Source organism: Atta colombica, unplaced genomic scaffold (genome assembly GCF_001594045.1).
Source record: "Atta colombica isolate Treedump-2 unplaced genomic scaffold, Acol1.0 scaffold125, whole genome shotgun sequence".
Lineage (NCBI taxonomy): Eukaryota > Metazoa > Arthropoda > Insecta > Hymenoptera > Formicidae > Atta > Atta colombica.
In genome coordinates this window covers 1,815,986-1,832,633 of record NW_017259212.1, presented here as the reverse complement: position 1 = coordinate 1,832,633, position 16,648 = coordinate 1,815,986, and the positions used below count along the sequence as shown (strand labels likewise).

Genomic DNA, 16,648 nt, shown 5'->3' with positions numbered 1-16,648 from the left:
TTGTTCTACGAAATTGTGTACATTAAAATTTCTACGTAGAAATTTTCATCGCCAATGTATATACTGGTAATAAAAGTGTCAAACATTAGTCGACATTAAACATTCGATTAATATTTTATGTAATTAAACATGCGAGTAATTATAGTTGCGTGGAATCAAAGTAAAAGGCTATTATTAACGATTAATAAACATTTTTTATAACAGAATATTAATTTAATGTCACTGGTATTGAATTATTTTATTTCAGTTGGTAAATTAATTTAATCTTTATTTTACGATAATGGGCTTTGTGAAATAATTATTAAAAGAGAAAATATGATGGTTTATGCAGAATTCCATATATAAAATTTGTATATAAAATTCTTTTTATAAAATAATATATACATCAATACTTGAACAGTAAATGACAATTAAGCCAATAAAACAAAACAAACTTTTTTTATATTTTTGAAAGTGTTATCTGACTATTGTAAATAATGTATTTGTATTCTTAAACTTCCAGTTTCTATAGCTACATAATGAAAAATTTAGAGATATATTTTTAATTGTAGCATTAAACAATAATTGATTTTAAAAGTTATATGTGTGCTATAAGCATTATAAGAATAATAAATTAATTGTAATAACATAAATGTATCCATACATATTTCATATTGGCGTATATTTCAATATTAAATTCGATGCACAGTTTGCAGGATTGAATGTGAGTATATAAATTTAAATTGAATTATTTAAGCATTAAAGAATCAACTCGACTGTTTAAAGCTTTCTTTCCTATTTGTTTTATATATTCTAATAAATAATGTATGTGGAGAATCATATTGCATAAAAATATATTGTATTAATATTGAAATAATAAATGATCTGTATTCTCTTCAATTACAGTTAAGTAACAATAAATTTTTACAAATCTAAAATTAGATATGTAAAATGTTATTATATCTAAAATTAGATATTAATATTGCAAGATTTCATTATATATTAAATTAATATGAAAATAACGGATCAAATTGTTTGACCTCTTTATTCAACTTTACTCAATTATATTATTGTATTGTTTAATAAAATTTTACAAATATTTATGCACAATATTTTTGCATAACATACATTATACTTTATCCAAAAATGCATTTTACTTTGCAATGAGATAGCTTTAAAAAATTCTCTTTTAGAGTAATTCTCTGCTCGGACCAATTAGTATGCGAGTCCAACAAGTCAAGCAAGTATGAGATCAAAGGCAAAACGCACGGTGCTAAAAATATTTTTCGTGTAAAGGCGAAAATCTGAAACTGGGCATACTCACTGCTCGTGTCCTGTTTTGGTTGGTTACCCGGCGACGTCGCCCAATTAACTTTCATCTCCTGAAACATTAAAAATACAAAGAATGTGTTTAATGCTACGTGATAATGAAAAAGGACATAATTTTGTCAGGAAGATTAAGAAATATTGATATGTACTACATAAATAAATTTAACATGTCAAAGATCTTTTCGAAAAAGAGAAAGAGGAAGACAGAGGGAGAAGAGGAAGAGAGAAAGATTACATCGCATATAGTAAAAATTTGTAAATTTATAAAATAAAGATAAAATTCTTCTTATAAAAATCAAACTTTAATATCAATGTTTAGTAAGTTTTTTTTACTATATATAACATACTTTAATATGCTGGAATAATTTGTAATCCAGTTGAATAGACAAAACATTTGGAATATACAAGAGGAGACATATATGTTATATATATATATATATAATAAATAGAAAAGAATATTATTTCTATTTCAACTAATTAAATGTTTAATCTAATAAAAAAATATTTAATTCTACAATAGTTAGAGTAATTGCTACAATTTGATAAATAATGAATACGATATTTTAAATCATATTAAATTTGGAATTCATTTAATCTGATATAAAGCTAGCTCATTTCTTCATTCGTAATACTGTTTTTATAGATTTATATTCTGCATTGCTATTGACTTTTAGAGCCACCGAAGTTCTTAGACAAACTTAGGAGAATCGATCACATTACTTCTAAATCGGATCTGCAGATTCCGGCAGCGAGGAAGTGGTTTCACTTTGGAGAAGACGTCAGACGGCGGAAATGGGACGTGTCGGGTATCGTCGAGTTCTAACAGACGCCGTAAACTGGATTCTTTATGCATCACGGTGTACTCGCTCGTAGCATCGCAGATATTCGATAGATAGTAAAAGTCATTTCAGCGGAATCGATCGCGGCCCAGAAAAAATGAAGGTACGTAAAAGCGACGAGACCAAGAGCGAATCGCAGAATAAGTTTTGCTGTATTAAATTTTATAACGAAACCGCGTTCACAAAGAGACAAATTAATTCAGAATGTATAGTAACTAAACTATTACGCGTGCACCCATCATGAGTTGATATTTTCTTTCTGTCAGAAGGTACTTTAACAGAAAATATGCTAAATGATAGAAATCCATCGATTTTATCGACAACATATTAGTCTCTCTCAGACAGTGCGGTGTGCAATACATGTATCTCTTATGAAATGTTATTGGCAATTAATAAGCCCTCTGGGAAAATTCAATATAAAAACATGTGTTAAATTCATCGACATATTACCTCGCCATTTTAATAAATTTTAATATCAATATGAATTTTTCTCAAAATATAATATCGTTTTTATCCGGTAAAAAATTTTTTTCTTAACAACATTAACTACGTACGTTTCACATTTTATTTAAATATATTTTTAATTAAAACTAAAATGAATTTTTACGATACATCCTTCAGTTACGTCATTTCATTTCTCTACGTAATCCTATTACCAATTAATGTGTGATAGATTTCACGAGCATGATATAAGCAGGAAATAGTAAAATGTTACGGCCGAAGTGCACGGATAATAAAAGCCACGCGCACGATACGCAGAAAATGTAGACAGGGTTAATGGAAGAATGGTGTCACCAACGTGGACGACACACCAGCCGTATCAGTACGTGTTAATTCGCTACACGCAACCCGCGTGGTTGATATTGAATCGTTACTTTTCATTTTCTTGGCCGTCGGCATAGTTCAACCCTTGGCATCGTTCGTGCAATCTCTGGCAGGTACGATATTTAACTCTCTTGAATTATGAGGGTTTATGAAACTGATGCATAGGCTGAGATAAAACAACGTTTTAAGATGGCAGCAATTAGAAAGACGCTTATTTTAATAAAGACCATACAATCGAACGATAATGTTTCTTTTTATGCGCCTTTGTTATTCAAGTCAAATTATATTCAGCAAAACTCGATGTACCAGAGTTTTTCCAACCAGTATTTTTTCTTGCTTTTTACTGAGATAACAATAAAATTGTCTGCGTAAAATTACAGTGCACGAAATATATCGCATCAAATGTATTTTAACATGAAAATGCATATATGTTGATTAATGGTATGATAAATTTATTGAGTTTCTGCCAGTAATTTTTAAAAGCGGCTTTAACATTTCATTATGAAGCTGACACGATGCAGTCGGACGTAATTAACAATTTGTAGCTATCGGTATGCAGTAAAGCGAAGAAATTCTATTATAAATTCTGTTATAAAGTGAAACAGGAAGAAAAATTCTTTATTAGAGCACGCATTTTACAACACATATGCTAAAGAATTTGATGTGAATTATCATATATTCGATTTTGATAAGCTTTTGGTTTAACTGTTCGTAGGATTTGCGTCTCCGCTCGGATATATTTTTTGTAATTTCACGAGCCCGCATTTGTATGTTGATGCTAAATGCACACCTCTAAAATCGATATAATCGAATGATAATTGAACCGAATTATGGCGAAATGTTCGAATAGAGGCAAAATATTCCGTCCCGCTTGATAAAGCATTTACGCCCACGCGTGCTTTGTACGATTATCAGCCAGCCGCGCATCGTAAACTATTTTACAAAATATATTTGGAAGCGACATTGGGACGCCGCAACTAAACGGTAAACTAACCGTAGCAAATAGTTTGCCGGATAGTATATTGAACACCGGTGTGTACAGAAGTTAAATAATCTGCGTTATTGTCTATTATGTATAACAATCTCAAATATAAATTATTTCTAACGGTGATAGGTTCGTTCGTTGTGGCTTGAATAATAAAAGATAATAGTTATTGCATCACAACTGAATTCTAATAAATATAATAAAAAATAATATTTGTATGAGTTATTTCGATACTTTCAACACTCACATTACTTGGGATTTCTGCTAGACTAGTTGTTTAAAAAAAAGTTTGGGTGTATGTGTGAAGGTATATGTGTGACAAGACAAGTAATGTTAACAGGAAAAAGCGCGGCACGGAAAAGTGCGAAGGATAAGGAATACGAAGCGTGGAATAAGTAAGTAAACGAGTGACTATATAAGTAAGAAAGTGAGTAAGTCTGGTAAGTAAGTTAGGATAGGACGAACGCGCGGGAGTGCCCAAGACGGCCGGTACGCGAACATGGGGCCCGCAGTGTGTCTGCAGCAATTTGCAACTTTTAATAGTTAGCGGGTTGCGAGGTCGTCTGCCGGTCCAGAGCTCGTTGTTTTATGGTTTATAGAGGAGGAAAGCAAGTTTACATGTCGTAGTTTTGAACAGTTAATGTACACGCGCCTTATGCTGAGCCCCACCTCTTTGCCATATTTATATATTAAAGGGTGAAGTTTCCGTCCGATACGCCACTTTCGTATTACTTTAGGCGCGTATATCTAAACTTCCGTTTTGAATAACCCGCTCAAAAAACGAGGTCAACCTAGTATTCCAACTGTCGCATAAAATGACAATTAACGATACTTCATACGCTATTAAGCAATCATGTTTGTATTATTTTGTAAATTTCATTGTTCGATTTCTAAAAGTTATATTTTTATATAAAGATAAAAGTTATATTTTTAATTGATTTTTATTAAAATGACTGATAAACAAATAATAAAAGTAGATGCAAAGAAATAAAATGTTTCTATAAAGAATTTTTTCAAATTCTATAAAAATTCCTATTTGAATTCTAATTTAACATAACAAATTATAGGATTAATGTCTGACAGTTCAAAAATTAAAGTACTCTTTATTAATTAATAAAATTTTTTTAAAATATATAAAAACAAATTATATAATATAATAACAAATATCAGCAAAAATTGGCACATAATAAATAAACATTAACATCATTAGTGATAATATTAAAATGTAATTAATAAAAATCTAATATATAATTTATAATTACTCCATTTTTTATATGGTCTTACTTATTTTAATTCTCATATAACAATTCATAATTTCTAATAATCCTGATATTATCTGCTAAAGAAACATTCCTATACCCATGAATGAACGTGACATAAGAAAAGTCAGAATTCTTTATTGCTTTCATACTATCGCGTAAACAAAATCGAGGAATTTTCTGGTTAATTAAGTGTAAGATCCGTTTTTGCCTTTTGCAGCCTACATAGTAAGCGCTAGGAAGCGACAAATCTTGCCAGTAAACTATCGAACTGTTGCACAGAGTACTGCATACTTTGACATAGAGGGTAGAAAGGGGTTGGATCAGCGTGACACTTTAATGCAAGGCTTAGACCACGGTAGGAGAGCGATTACATATTACAGATGTGAAGGTTGAGTTATTGCGAGCGAATATCGGCAGGAAATCGGGTAGAAATTGCAAGCTACTGCACTTTTGACCTTAGCCGGGCAGTCGCCTGCCGGTCAGATATTTATTGTCCTATTATCGTGATTGATGCGCGGTTGGCTGCCCACTGGCTAGTATCTCATATAAGTACATTTAATGGGGTAAGGCCGTTTCGGTCTTTCGCATGACGAAGGGCGCTGGTCCTATATTGTCGTTTAACGTTATGGCCGATGCGGCATCCAATACGGTGGGGTGGATTTGTAACGTTTTCTTACTTATGCCTTCTTATTTTCTAGCCACATGGCGCCATTAGTCGACACGGCACCACTAACGCTTCTCGCCTGCTGCTGTAATAAGTCACGGAAATGTTATCGTAAGAAATTTACGGAACACTCGCTTATTTTCTGCGCGTACGAGAAACATACTAGTGAACGAGATCTCCAGTAAACCCCGTGACAATCCGTGTCGTTTCAATCGTTAATTACGCTGTAAATATCAGTACTTCGAATACTCAAGGTATATTGATCTCGCTCGTTTCTAGATCCGATCTAATTGATTCTTTTTACCATCGCGAACATGTGTTACAACTATTCCGTGCGAAAAGAAATCCAAGTGTTCTGGTAGCTTAATATTGTAAATCATTCTTTTGGAAGAAAATAATTTTTCGTAAATTGATTCTATTTTGATGTAAAAAATACACATTAGCTTCTTTAATTTATAATACGCTATTTTTTCGCGTGGAATAAAATTGTCTGTACATGTGTCCGCAACGGTAAAAAGAATCAATTAATAAAACAAAGAATAAAATAAAGAGAATAAAAAATAAAATAAAAAATCAATTAAACCGAATCTAGAAAGCGAGATCAATTATCTCAAGCATTCAAAGTTACTGATATATATATAGCGCGGCGTAATGAAATGACACAGAAAAAACCATACCATCAAGTACCTATAATGAAATAAAAAAGTCAGAAAATTGTGTATAGAAATATGTTAGAAATATATTAGAAATATGTTAGAATTAAAATCTTATATTTATCATATATGAATTTAATTTACAATATGATTTAATTTCAATAAACGATTTATTTAAGACTGTACAATGTGAATACACAAGTAAGAAAGCTTATAATTGGTTTTTCGAACTTAGAAACTCAAATGTACTACTATAGTAATATCACAAATTAAATTGACAAGCAATTTAATAATTTGATGTTCAATCAGGTATCCGGTTAGAGATGTTAAGAGAGATGTTAATGTGCTGAAAATCTGTCAAAAAATTTTTGTAAATAAAAATCTGTAAATAATTTAATATTATATATTAGCTATTTATAATACAAGGACATTTTTTGCAGAAAATATATCTTAAATCATAGCTTTCTTGCGTTTTAAAAAATTTTTTTTAAAAAAGTTGACGCAACGTCTTAAATCGCGGGATAGATTATGTAAAAGAATGAAACAATATATACAAAATTCGATACCTCTTAATGCCATTTTTTATAACTATCAAATATTTAAAAAATTTTTTTATACAGCAGCTCATAAATATGAGAAAGAGAGAGAGAGGAAAGAGAGAGAGAGAGAGAGAGAGAGAGAGAGAGAGAGAGAGAGAGAGAGAGAAGGCGAAAAATAAAAAGAAATCAATATTGGGAAAAGGCAAATTGATAATCTGGGCATTAGGTTAATTGCTGCTAATTAATCCTGAATTGCTAATTAACCGACTGAATACAAACCAATCGCAGAATAGTCGTATTAGTTGTTAGAATAATTCGTTAGGATAAGTATTTTTCATTTACATATCAATACACATAAGCAGAAAATTGATTTATAATGTCACTTTCGATGCAACCACAATAACCGCTATGATTTCAATAGTGCTTGTATTTCAATTTGTTCATTATTAACTGATTACGCTGATTGTATAAAATCGATACAGTGAGCTTCAGTAACAGTATATTTATGAGTTATCCCGATTAGTGCTGGCGCTGATCATAAATTTGTACAGATAGATCAAATAATCTTAACAATTTATTTTACCAATTCCATCACGATTACATTTGATTCATGGAGTAATAAAGCTTTTCGTTCAATTTATATATAACTCATACAAATAATTCTTTTCCACCCCATTAATTACTATAACCTATCAGTTATAATTACTTATAATCATATTGTTTCATGAACTAATAAAGAATTTATAAAAAACAGACATTGCGAGAATAATTTCGAGGGTAATTCTAATTAAGACAAATAAACAGATGTATAGTATAATAAAAAAATGTCATTACATAAATGATTGCTTCAACAGACATTTTAATTAAAAATAAAATTTTATATCTTCAACGGCATAAATATATTGTCCGGAAAGTTCGTGCCGATTTTGAAGGAAAATTGAAAACGCAGAAGATTTAAATTTTATACATTTATTAAATTTAAATCTTTTGCGGCACGAACTTTCCGGACAACCCATTATATTCATTTTTGTAAGCACAAATTCGACGATTTAATTATTTAATACAAATTCATTGGTTGCGTTCAGCAAAGAAAGCAGCTTTGGAATTATTGTAAAATTTTTTGATCTGTTTATATCTCGATTTATATATTTACATCCAATGAGGAATTAAGAGCAAGACTATTTTACAAAAATTGCGAAGCTGTTTTTTCAATTGCTAAACGCAGCAAATTGTTTTTTATTCTGTTGATATAATATATTTTTATAATTATGAATTTTTAAGAACATTCAATATATATAGTATATAACAAATTTTCAATAGTGTTCAATAGTGTTCAATAGTGTGAAATTTTCATAGTGTGATTCTTTAAGAATATATTTTCCTGTTTGCTTTTTTTCCATAATTCGAAAAATTGAGCTTAGGAAAGCTAAAAAATAGAAGAGGACAATAGAAATACGAAGAATCTCCGTCGAAGTCATTAGTATTTCTATTGTTCTGTGTAAAGCTATGCTCGACCTAAGAGAACAACGGTTAACAGAATTCCAGAATTCGATACACAGTACATTTTTGCTATTAGTATAGAAAAACTTACAAATTCTTTAGCAAAAATTTTCTTTCCAAACTTTAATCACGTTTTTCTCAAAATAATATTTTTCATCAATTTTGCCACGATAACTTAAGAACGGCTGCAGAAATCGATAACATTTTTTTTTTTTAAATAAAGCTTTTTAATGAATTTTTCCGTAAACTGAATTTATTTTTGTATACGAAAAATTTATTTTCATCCATTATTTTTAGATTCGTTAATATCAAATAATTTAAATTTGTCGAGATTTTTAAATTTTTAACAGCCATTGTTCTTATCTTGATGTTTTTTTTTTCTATTTTAATTCAATCCATAGAGAGGGATCTCATAAATAAAAAACGACACCAAAAAAAAATTGAAAAATTTCAACTCGTTCATCCGGAATCGTAGCAAAATCACAGCAATGCGCAAATGATGCAGTCATTTTCAATTACCTATATCTCTCTCAAATATTCATATTTTTTGGACTTCTGCATCTGATTTTGTTCAATAAGAAAAACATATTAAAAAAAAAGCTATTAAAAGAAAAATTTATGTATAGCTGTTTGCGTTTGTGCATAAGCGACATTTAAAATTTACCCAATTTTCGATTTGAAACCCCGGTTCTCTTATAAAAATAAAAGAAATGAATTTGTGCTTCATGGATACAAAATTTCTCAATAACGAAATTGTTGAATAAGAAATATATAATTACATATAAAATGCAAATAAGTAACAATCCAAATTGTAACAGCTAAAATTAATTTATATAATATTTTAAGAAAATAATTATTAAGTATATAAAATAATTTTAAAAAACCTTGTAAGGTTAATAACAAAATGTAAGTGATTAATTAACCTTGCACATAATATAATAAGTAATAAATTATTTACCTCGTGATTGCTTGATCGTTGCTCGATATCTTTTATTTCCTTCTCCTCTTAGATTTTCTGTTGCACTCACACAACATTCACTCGCGGAAATATGATTAATTATAAACGGGCACATCAGTTATTGGAATATATCGGGATTGTACAGTTTTGGAGAACTTCTATAATTAATCAGATGCGATGCACTTCCTTATATTGCGACAGAAAAATTACACGAAAAAAAAAAATATATTCACACAAAGCTATGATCATTTGATAATATTCATAATATCTCGCATATATTAGTTACAAAAATTTTTCACAAATTATTAGCATTGAATTTATAGGAATACTTATTTGACAAAATAACTAGCCTGTTCGCCAAGCGAATATAATTGATTCTTACTTATCCAATCAACTCGACAAAGCAAATTAGTTTTATGCAATTTTTGAATACACTCTATCGGTTGAGAAATAAAATAATATCTTCGTATTCTTCGTATCTTCTAGAACAGATTTAGCTGCTGCCAACTCGAACTGCGTCGCACAAATGATGATTGGACACTAGACACATTAGACACAATGGCTGCGGACTCAACAGTGAGCGCTCGCTGCTATTGATGTATTCTTATAGATTTAAAATATTGATTGGATGATCTAAAAGAATACATCAATAATAGCGAGCGCTTACTGTTGAGTCCGCAGCCAGTGTTGCCAACTCTCGAAAAAAAAAGGCGGTAAAAAATATTAAAATACTTAAATATTTAATAGTTCGATTTTAAAAATTAAAAAAAATTAAATTTAAAATACAATTATAATCAGACATATTAATTTATTTGACAGAAAAATCAGCTTTTAAACGGGAGCACAGACTTTTGCATAACGTATAACGTATAAAATACAAGTAAATCAACAAATCAAAGTCCTCTATTTCATAAAAAGAAAGAAAAAGAACTTTGATTCATTTTCTCATTATATATTATGCGTTAAAATATATTTTCACGTGTCATTCAAATTGGCTGTTACAGCGACAAAAAAGTTACGTGATGACTTTTGTCGTAAAATTATTAGGCCGGGCTCACATCTACCTAAGAGTCACTCGAAAGAATCGTGAAGATTCCTGCAGTCGTTGAAAGGGGGGAAGGGGAGGAGCTCAAGCGTTGATTTCGGATGACCCAGGGCAATCGTTGCGAAAATTCGATTGTTGGTGTAAGCGAGCGACAATGCATCGAATTGCCGAAGAAGACCTTCGATACAAATCGTACACATTAAAGATACGACAGATGCTCTCTAAAGCTGCTAGGACAAGCCGAGTTGCTCGCTGCAATGTATTCTTTGAAAAAGCATCGGGATGAATCAGGTTCTTTTCTGATGAAAAAATATTTACTGTTGATGTCAAAATCAATCGAAGGACGACGGCTCGCCTACAACACTGAGAATGTCTCTATTGTTGCCAGAAATTTCCGACCAATGTTCACGTGCTAAGTGTTGTGTCCAGTGATGTCATACCACCACATTTCTTTAAAAAAGAGGAAACTGTCACAAAAGAAGTATATTTGCGCGTTCTGGATGTAGTGAAGTCGTGGATGGAAATTATGTCCAGAAGACCATATGTTTTTCAGCAGTATACGAGTCATTTGATTCAAAATTTGTTCTCAGACAACGTCGATATGTTTTGGTCTAAGGAATTCTAGCCTCCCAATAGCTTAGATTTAAATCCCTTGGATTACTACATATGGAGCGTAATTGAAAGGATCACAAACAAGTCTCGGCATGTTGTGTCCCAATGTGTCATCATTAAGGATCGCTATTGAGGCAGCATTCGTCAGTATGGACAGCGCTACATTACAACGTGCGTGAACGCTTCAGATCGAGAATAGAGGTCATCATTCAAATTAATGGGGGATATATCGAATAATTGTGCTACAAGGATCTCTCAAGTGCCATGTAAAAGAATTTTTTGTAATATTTAATTTTTCATTAAAAACATTTTGTTTAAAGAGATTGTTTGATTTGTCCAGATTTTGGTGATGCATCCTGTACATAAGCATATTGTTATAAAATAAACTAAGTAATATATATTACAGTAATGAGTAACATTATAATATACTAATATTATGCATAATATAAGAGAGGTCTGTTCGCGTAATTTAAATTCCCAAAAATTTTTGAACTTAAAATAAAATAGATATTATATTTCAATTATGTTGAAAAGAGAGAAAGTGAAGATATTTAGTGCAAAAAGTGCACAGGCAATTTCATTTTGTTGACGTTTCCTTGTAAAGTTCTAGATTTTTATCTCTAATACGAATTCTTTTATTGAACGGTATGAAGCCTCTATTAACGAATCAAAATCACAAGAAATAGCTAGTTAGCTTTATATTACCTTTATAAAAGTATTCAGAAAAATAGCTAAATAGTTACAGCTAATTTTTGCTAGATTAAAGAAAAAATATTTAAATTTAGCTGGAAGATACTTAAGTAGATATTGACAATACGAGACACGAGTGTCTGACCGCTGGCGTACGCGTCGGCGTATGCTCAACAGCCAAAAGTATCAAGGTATGCTATAACCGTTTATTGCTTTGAAACATTAGGTCTGTTCACATCACTCGCAATCCCCCAAAATTTTTGCACTTAATCTTTAGGGTCTCTTTCACCAATTCTCCAATTAACGTAATTACATCAAGTTATATAGAATGTTACTCAAAGTAACAAAACACATATATTAGTACAATTTACAATTTTTAATGTCAAATCAAAATTGAAATAAAAATCACAAACAAAATACATACATATGTTAAATGCATTACTTTAAATACGAAGCGCCACTATGGTTGGATGTTAAGAAGTTGAACTATTATATATATATTCATAAATAAATTAATTTCAGAAATGATAATTGTCGATATGGTTGTCGGACTTTCAACGCAATTAATCTGAAATATTAATAATCCCCCCAAATTAATTTTAATAAACTTATTGAGAAAAATATTGCCTCGGCCGGGAGTCGAACCCCCGGAGATAGATATTTTATTTTTTTAGTACCTGTATCTGTATCCAGGTACTGAAAATAAAATATCTTACACAACACTGATCATGATTGCCTACGTGAAAACTAAACATAATTTGCCTCAGAAGAGAAAGAAAGAGGAGACATTCTCTGATACATTGAACTGCTATTGGCATTTCTATGATTAATTTAACTAGAAGTTGATGAAAGAGACTCTTAGTTGATACGCGAGGTTTGTTTGCTTGCACTTTTGGATTCAAAATTTTCTCTTTTTCTCTATTCAATGCTCAAATATATATTTATCTCGTTTTAAGTATAAACATTTTTCGAGAACTCAAGCAATATGAACCTGCGATCATTTGTATGATTGAGCATTTCTTTTCTTTAAAATTACTGTTACATCTAGCTAAATAATGGTTTCTATCCTTTTTTTTCTTTTAATACATAATTGTATAAATACTTTCTGAAGAATAGTAAAGAATCAAAATATCATTATTTGTAAAAATTAAAATGAAATAAATATATATTCGGGCATTGTGAAGAGAGAGAAAATGAAGATGCTGAATACACAACGTGCAAGCAACAGATCTATTATTTCTCCATTTTGAAATAAAATAAGACTTTATAAAATAGATTTCTTTAAAAGATTATATTTTTCTTGATATACTTCGAAGAGGCTATCATCATACATTGTATCCAATTTTTCTTTTAACAATAAAATTAATTTTGAGGATGTAAATAGTTTTTGCAAAGTGACTGAAATTGAAAATTTTATTTTTCCATATAAAAATTAATATTATACATATATCTATGAAATAGTTTAATAAGATCAATATTTATATCTAACAATACAATTTTATAGGTACATTAAATATATATTTTTTTATTTAATTTTAATTACTTTTTAAAACATGTCTATTTCTTATTGACATAATTTTTTATCCAAGTTTTAAATTGTCGCTTTTGTATCACTTTTAATCTTTAGTACACACGTGTGAATCATTCGTATCCTGCCAAATTCTTTTTTTTTTTTAAATACTAAGAGCACTTAGCCAAATAACGGTCTTTTTTCTATTACTAAAAAAAAGTTTAGCATTTAGAGAACAAATTTTGTGCGTTACTGGTCTCGATTCGTGCGTATCCTTTAACTGGCTCCAAAGTTCATCTCTGGATCACAAATGACCCAAGATCATATTTTTCCTTTAAACATTTTTGTTTCAGAGTTTATATTTTTTTATGAAACAGTGCATTTTTCTGATTTCATTAACTATATTTAATTACAACAATTTATCTATAATTTGTTATAAATATATAACTGCATAAATATTTTCTAAACATGTCAAAATATATGTAAAAATTAATAATTTATATATACTTGTAAAAGTGATGAAAATTACTAAGACACGAATAACCGAACGTGTGTATTAAGAGTTAAATTTAAAAAATCTGTAAGCTTCTCATAATATTTTTATTTTGTTACAAAATACATATAAATACGTATACATCTTTAATTTAAAGTGTAAAATAATTATACAAAATAACTTATTATTACTTTTCTTTCAAATTTTTACATCTTGAGTAGTATGACTTCAAGAGTCACAAAAATAAAATTAAATCATAAGAATATCATATGTGAAATACAAGAAATATTTTAACAGAAATATAATTATAAATATGGTCATTCTTATCAAAAGAATAAACTTTGTGATAAAATCTTGTTTAAGAATTAAAACGCATAAGAGAGGCAAAATCGCCCGGTTCTCGTAACAACTAAATCTCTGGTAGAAAGATGTATGTGCGTAATATACATATTTTCTCCTAAGAGATAGTGCAAAACTTCTTCAAGATTTTACGTATTTAATCATTTTTTTTACGAAGAAGAAAATAGAATGTTACTGCAAATATGTCAATTCAATTAATGAATTCAATTAATGAATTCATTTTTTATTACTTATTTATTAGAATTACCTATTTATTAGTTATATTTTTGTAATAATGCAACATAAAAAACAATTCATATATGTATTAATAAAAAATCAATATTGTTATAATATATTAATCGCATATGTTACTGTGATAGCATTTTAGTCGAAGTAAATGTAAAATATAAGGAACAAAATATGCCAAAAAATGTATTTTATAAAGTGAAATCTATCTTATAATATTTTGAAGTAAAATAGTAATATTTCGGAATGATAGTTTGCCGTTTAGCCTTGATTTTAACTTTGTTATGATACAGCGTGTCGGTGCGTAGGCAACGGATGCCCTTATTGTTGCTGTGAGGCGCGTCACGGTACATCTCCAACACTTCAACTGGCATTGCTAGCAGGTAGTGACGCGCTGCCCGCAGCCCGCTGCATATATCATTGTATTGTCAGTGGTGTGATCGTACGACAAGTACAAAGGAAACGATCTTTCATTTCAATTATTAAAGTTGAGGATTGTTGGACCGCGTGAGTCATTTATTTGTGGTGATTGTTGACTTATAAGCATACTAAGACGATGGCTATTCAGCAAATATTTTACGCGATTTATTTTTTCAAACCGATAGAGGTTAGAAATAATATGTAAGTTACTATTTTATTAGCATATATATTTAATAATTATTTCTTTAACAATATGTGGAATATATTTTGTCGAATATGTTTTGCATATCACCTTGAACTTTTTACGGATTCAAATGTAATAGAAAATGTAATCATCTTTGAATTAAAAACGCGAAGTAACGTGTCAACTATTGAATCGAGTAATTTACGTAATGAAATGCCAATAATATTTTCGAATTTTCAATGACTAAAAAAACTTATTGAACGAATCAATTTTGAGCAATCAAATTTTCGCGTTTAATTAGAAAATAATAGTAATGAATTTTAAAATTTTAATTTTTCTTAATCGTGTAAGATGCGATCAAAAAACATAAAATAGCATCTCCTCGAGCAGTGTGAACGTAATTAATTGGATCCATAAGTAAGAAACCAATTATGTTCAATCGTTCAATGAGCAGATTAGTTATTTTGTCGGCTTAATGCTATTTTTACTAATTTAGTCTAATTTTAATCTCGGTTCAACTCTTAATATTTTCCTAGTTCTAAGAATTAGAGTAAGTTGAACTGAGATTAAAGTTAATCTATATTGGTAGAAACAGCATAGATATAAATTACATATATACTATAAATTACAGGGAATAACGTTTGTAACATTCTTCCCAGAGTGGAAACTCAAAAAGTGAAAATTTGTTGTACATATGCATGTACTGCGCACACACACACACACACACACACACACACACACACACACACACACACACACACACACACCACACACACACACACACACACACACACACACACACATATATAGATACACATAAAAATTTTCACTTTTTTTAGTAGTTCTCGCTTCAGAGAAAAAGTTATATAATCGATATTTGAGTATTAAACTGATCCGAGATGAATAATATCACGATATGTTTAAATAAAGAATAAACAATAGTGATTGATTTTGTATTTTAAATCTTATATTTTTAATCTTATAATAATAAATTTGATACTTATATAGTATATATGGCAATTTATAAAAAAGCCTTTGATTTGAAAGCAGTATAAGGAATATCGAGTATATAACATTGTACTTTTTCTTTGCAATTGTAATTTTCCTATCACAACATAAGAACTTCTGTGCGTATCACGTTTGGCTAATATCAGGAGTGTCGCAAAATGCCATACGGTTGTTATATTCTAATAATTCTCAATCATGTCATCCAGCGAGCAACTATTTTATTTTGTGAGTGCAACAATTTGAGAGGAAGAAGCCTGGGAGGCATCGGACGACGACGGAGTAACGTGGAGTGAGTAATTTGTCATTTATTATTTTATTTGTTAAAATATTTAGTTGCAACATTAACAATTTATTTTTTATGTGCTTATTACTTTCTTGAAATTTTATGTTGAACGCTATTATAATTTTGATTTATTTTGCATTTTGCAGTTTTATCATTTTTTATTCAACAATTCCGCTGCTGCGCATCGTATCGGTGAGTGATACATTTTATTTTATTTTGATTTGATACAATGTTTGTAAAAATAGTTAAAACACGAGTAGGATGTCACGAATGTTTAGTTTGTAT

The 16,648-nt window shown here is 29.7% G+C and overlaps 1 protein-coding gene across 1 annotated transcript in view; it reads right to left on the bottom strand.

Annotated features, from left to right (window-relative positions):
* Window positions 1–903: 903 nt before the first annotated feature.
* LOC108694772 overlaps window positions 904–16,648 on the bottom strand; it is a 195,692-nt gene continuing 179,947 nt past the window's right edge. The window contains exons 2-3 of the mRNA XM_018204429.1: window positions 1,304–1,361; window positions 904–911 (exon numbers count right to left, since the gene is read on the bottom strand). Coding sequence (XP_018059918.1) covers window positions 904–911; window positions 1,304–1,361 — 66 coding nt within the window. The remainder of the gene's footprint in view (window positions 912–1,303; window positions 1,362–16,648) is intronic.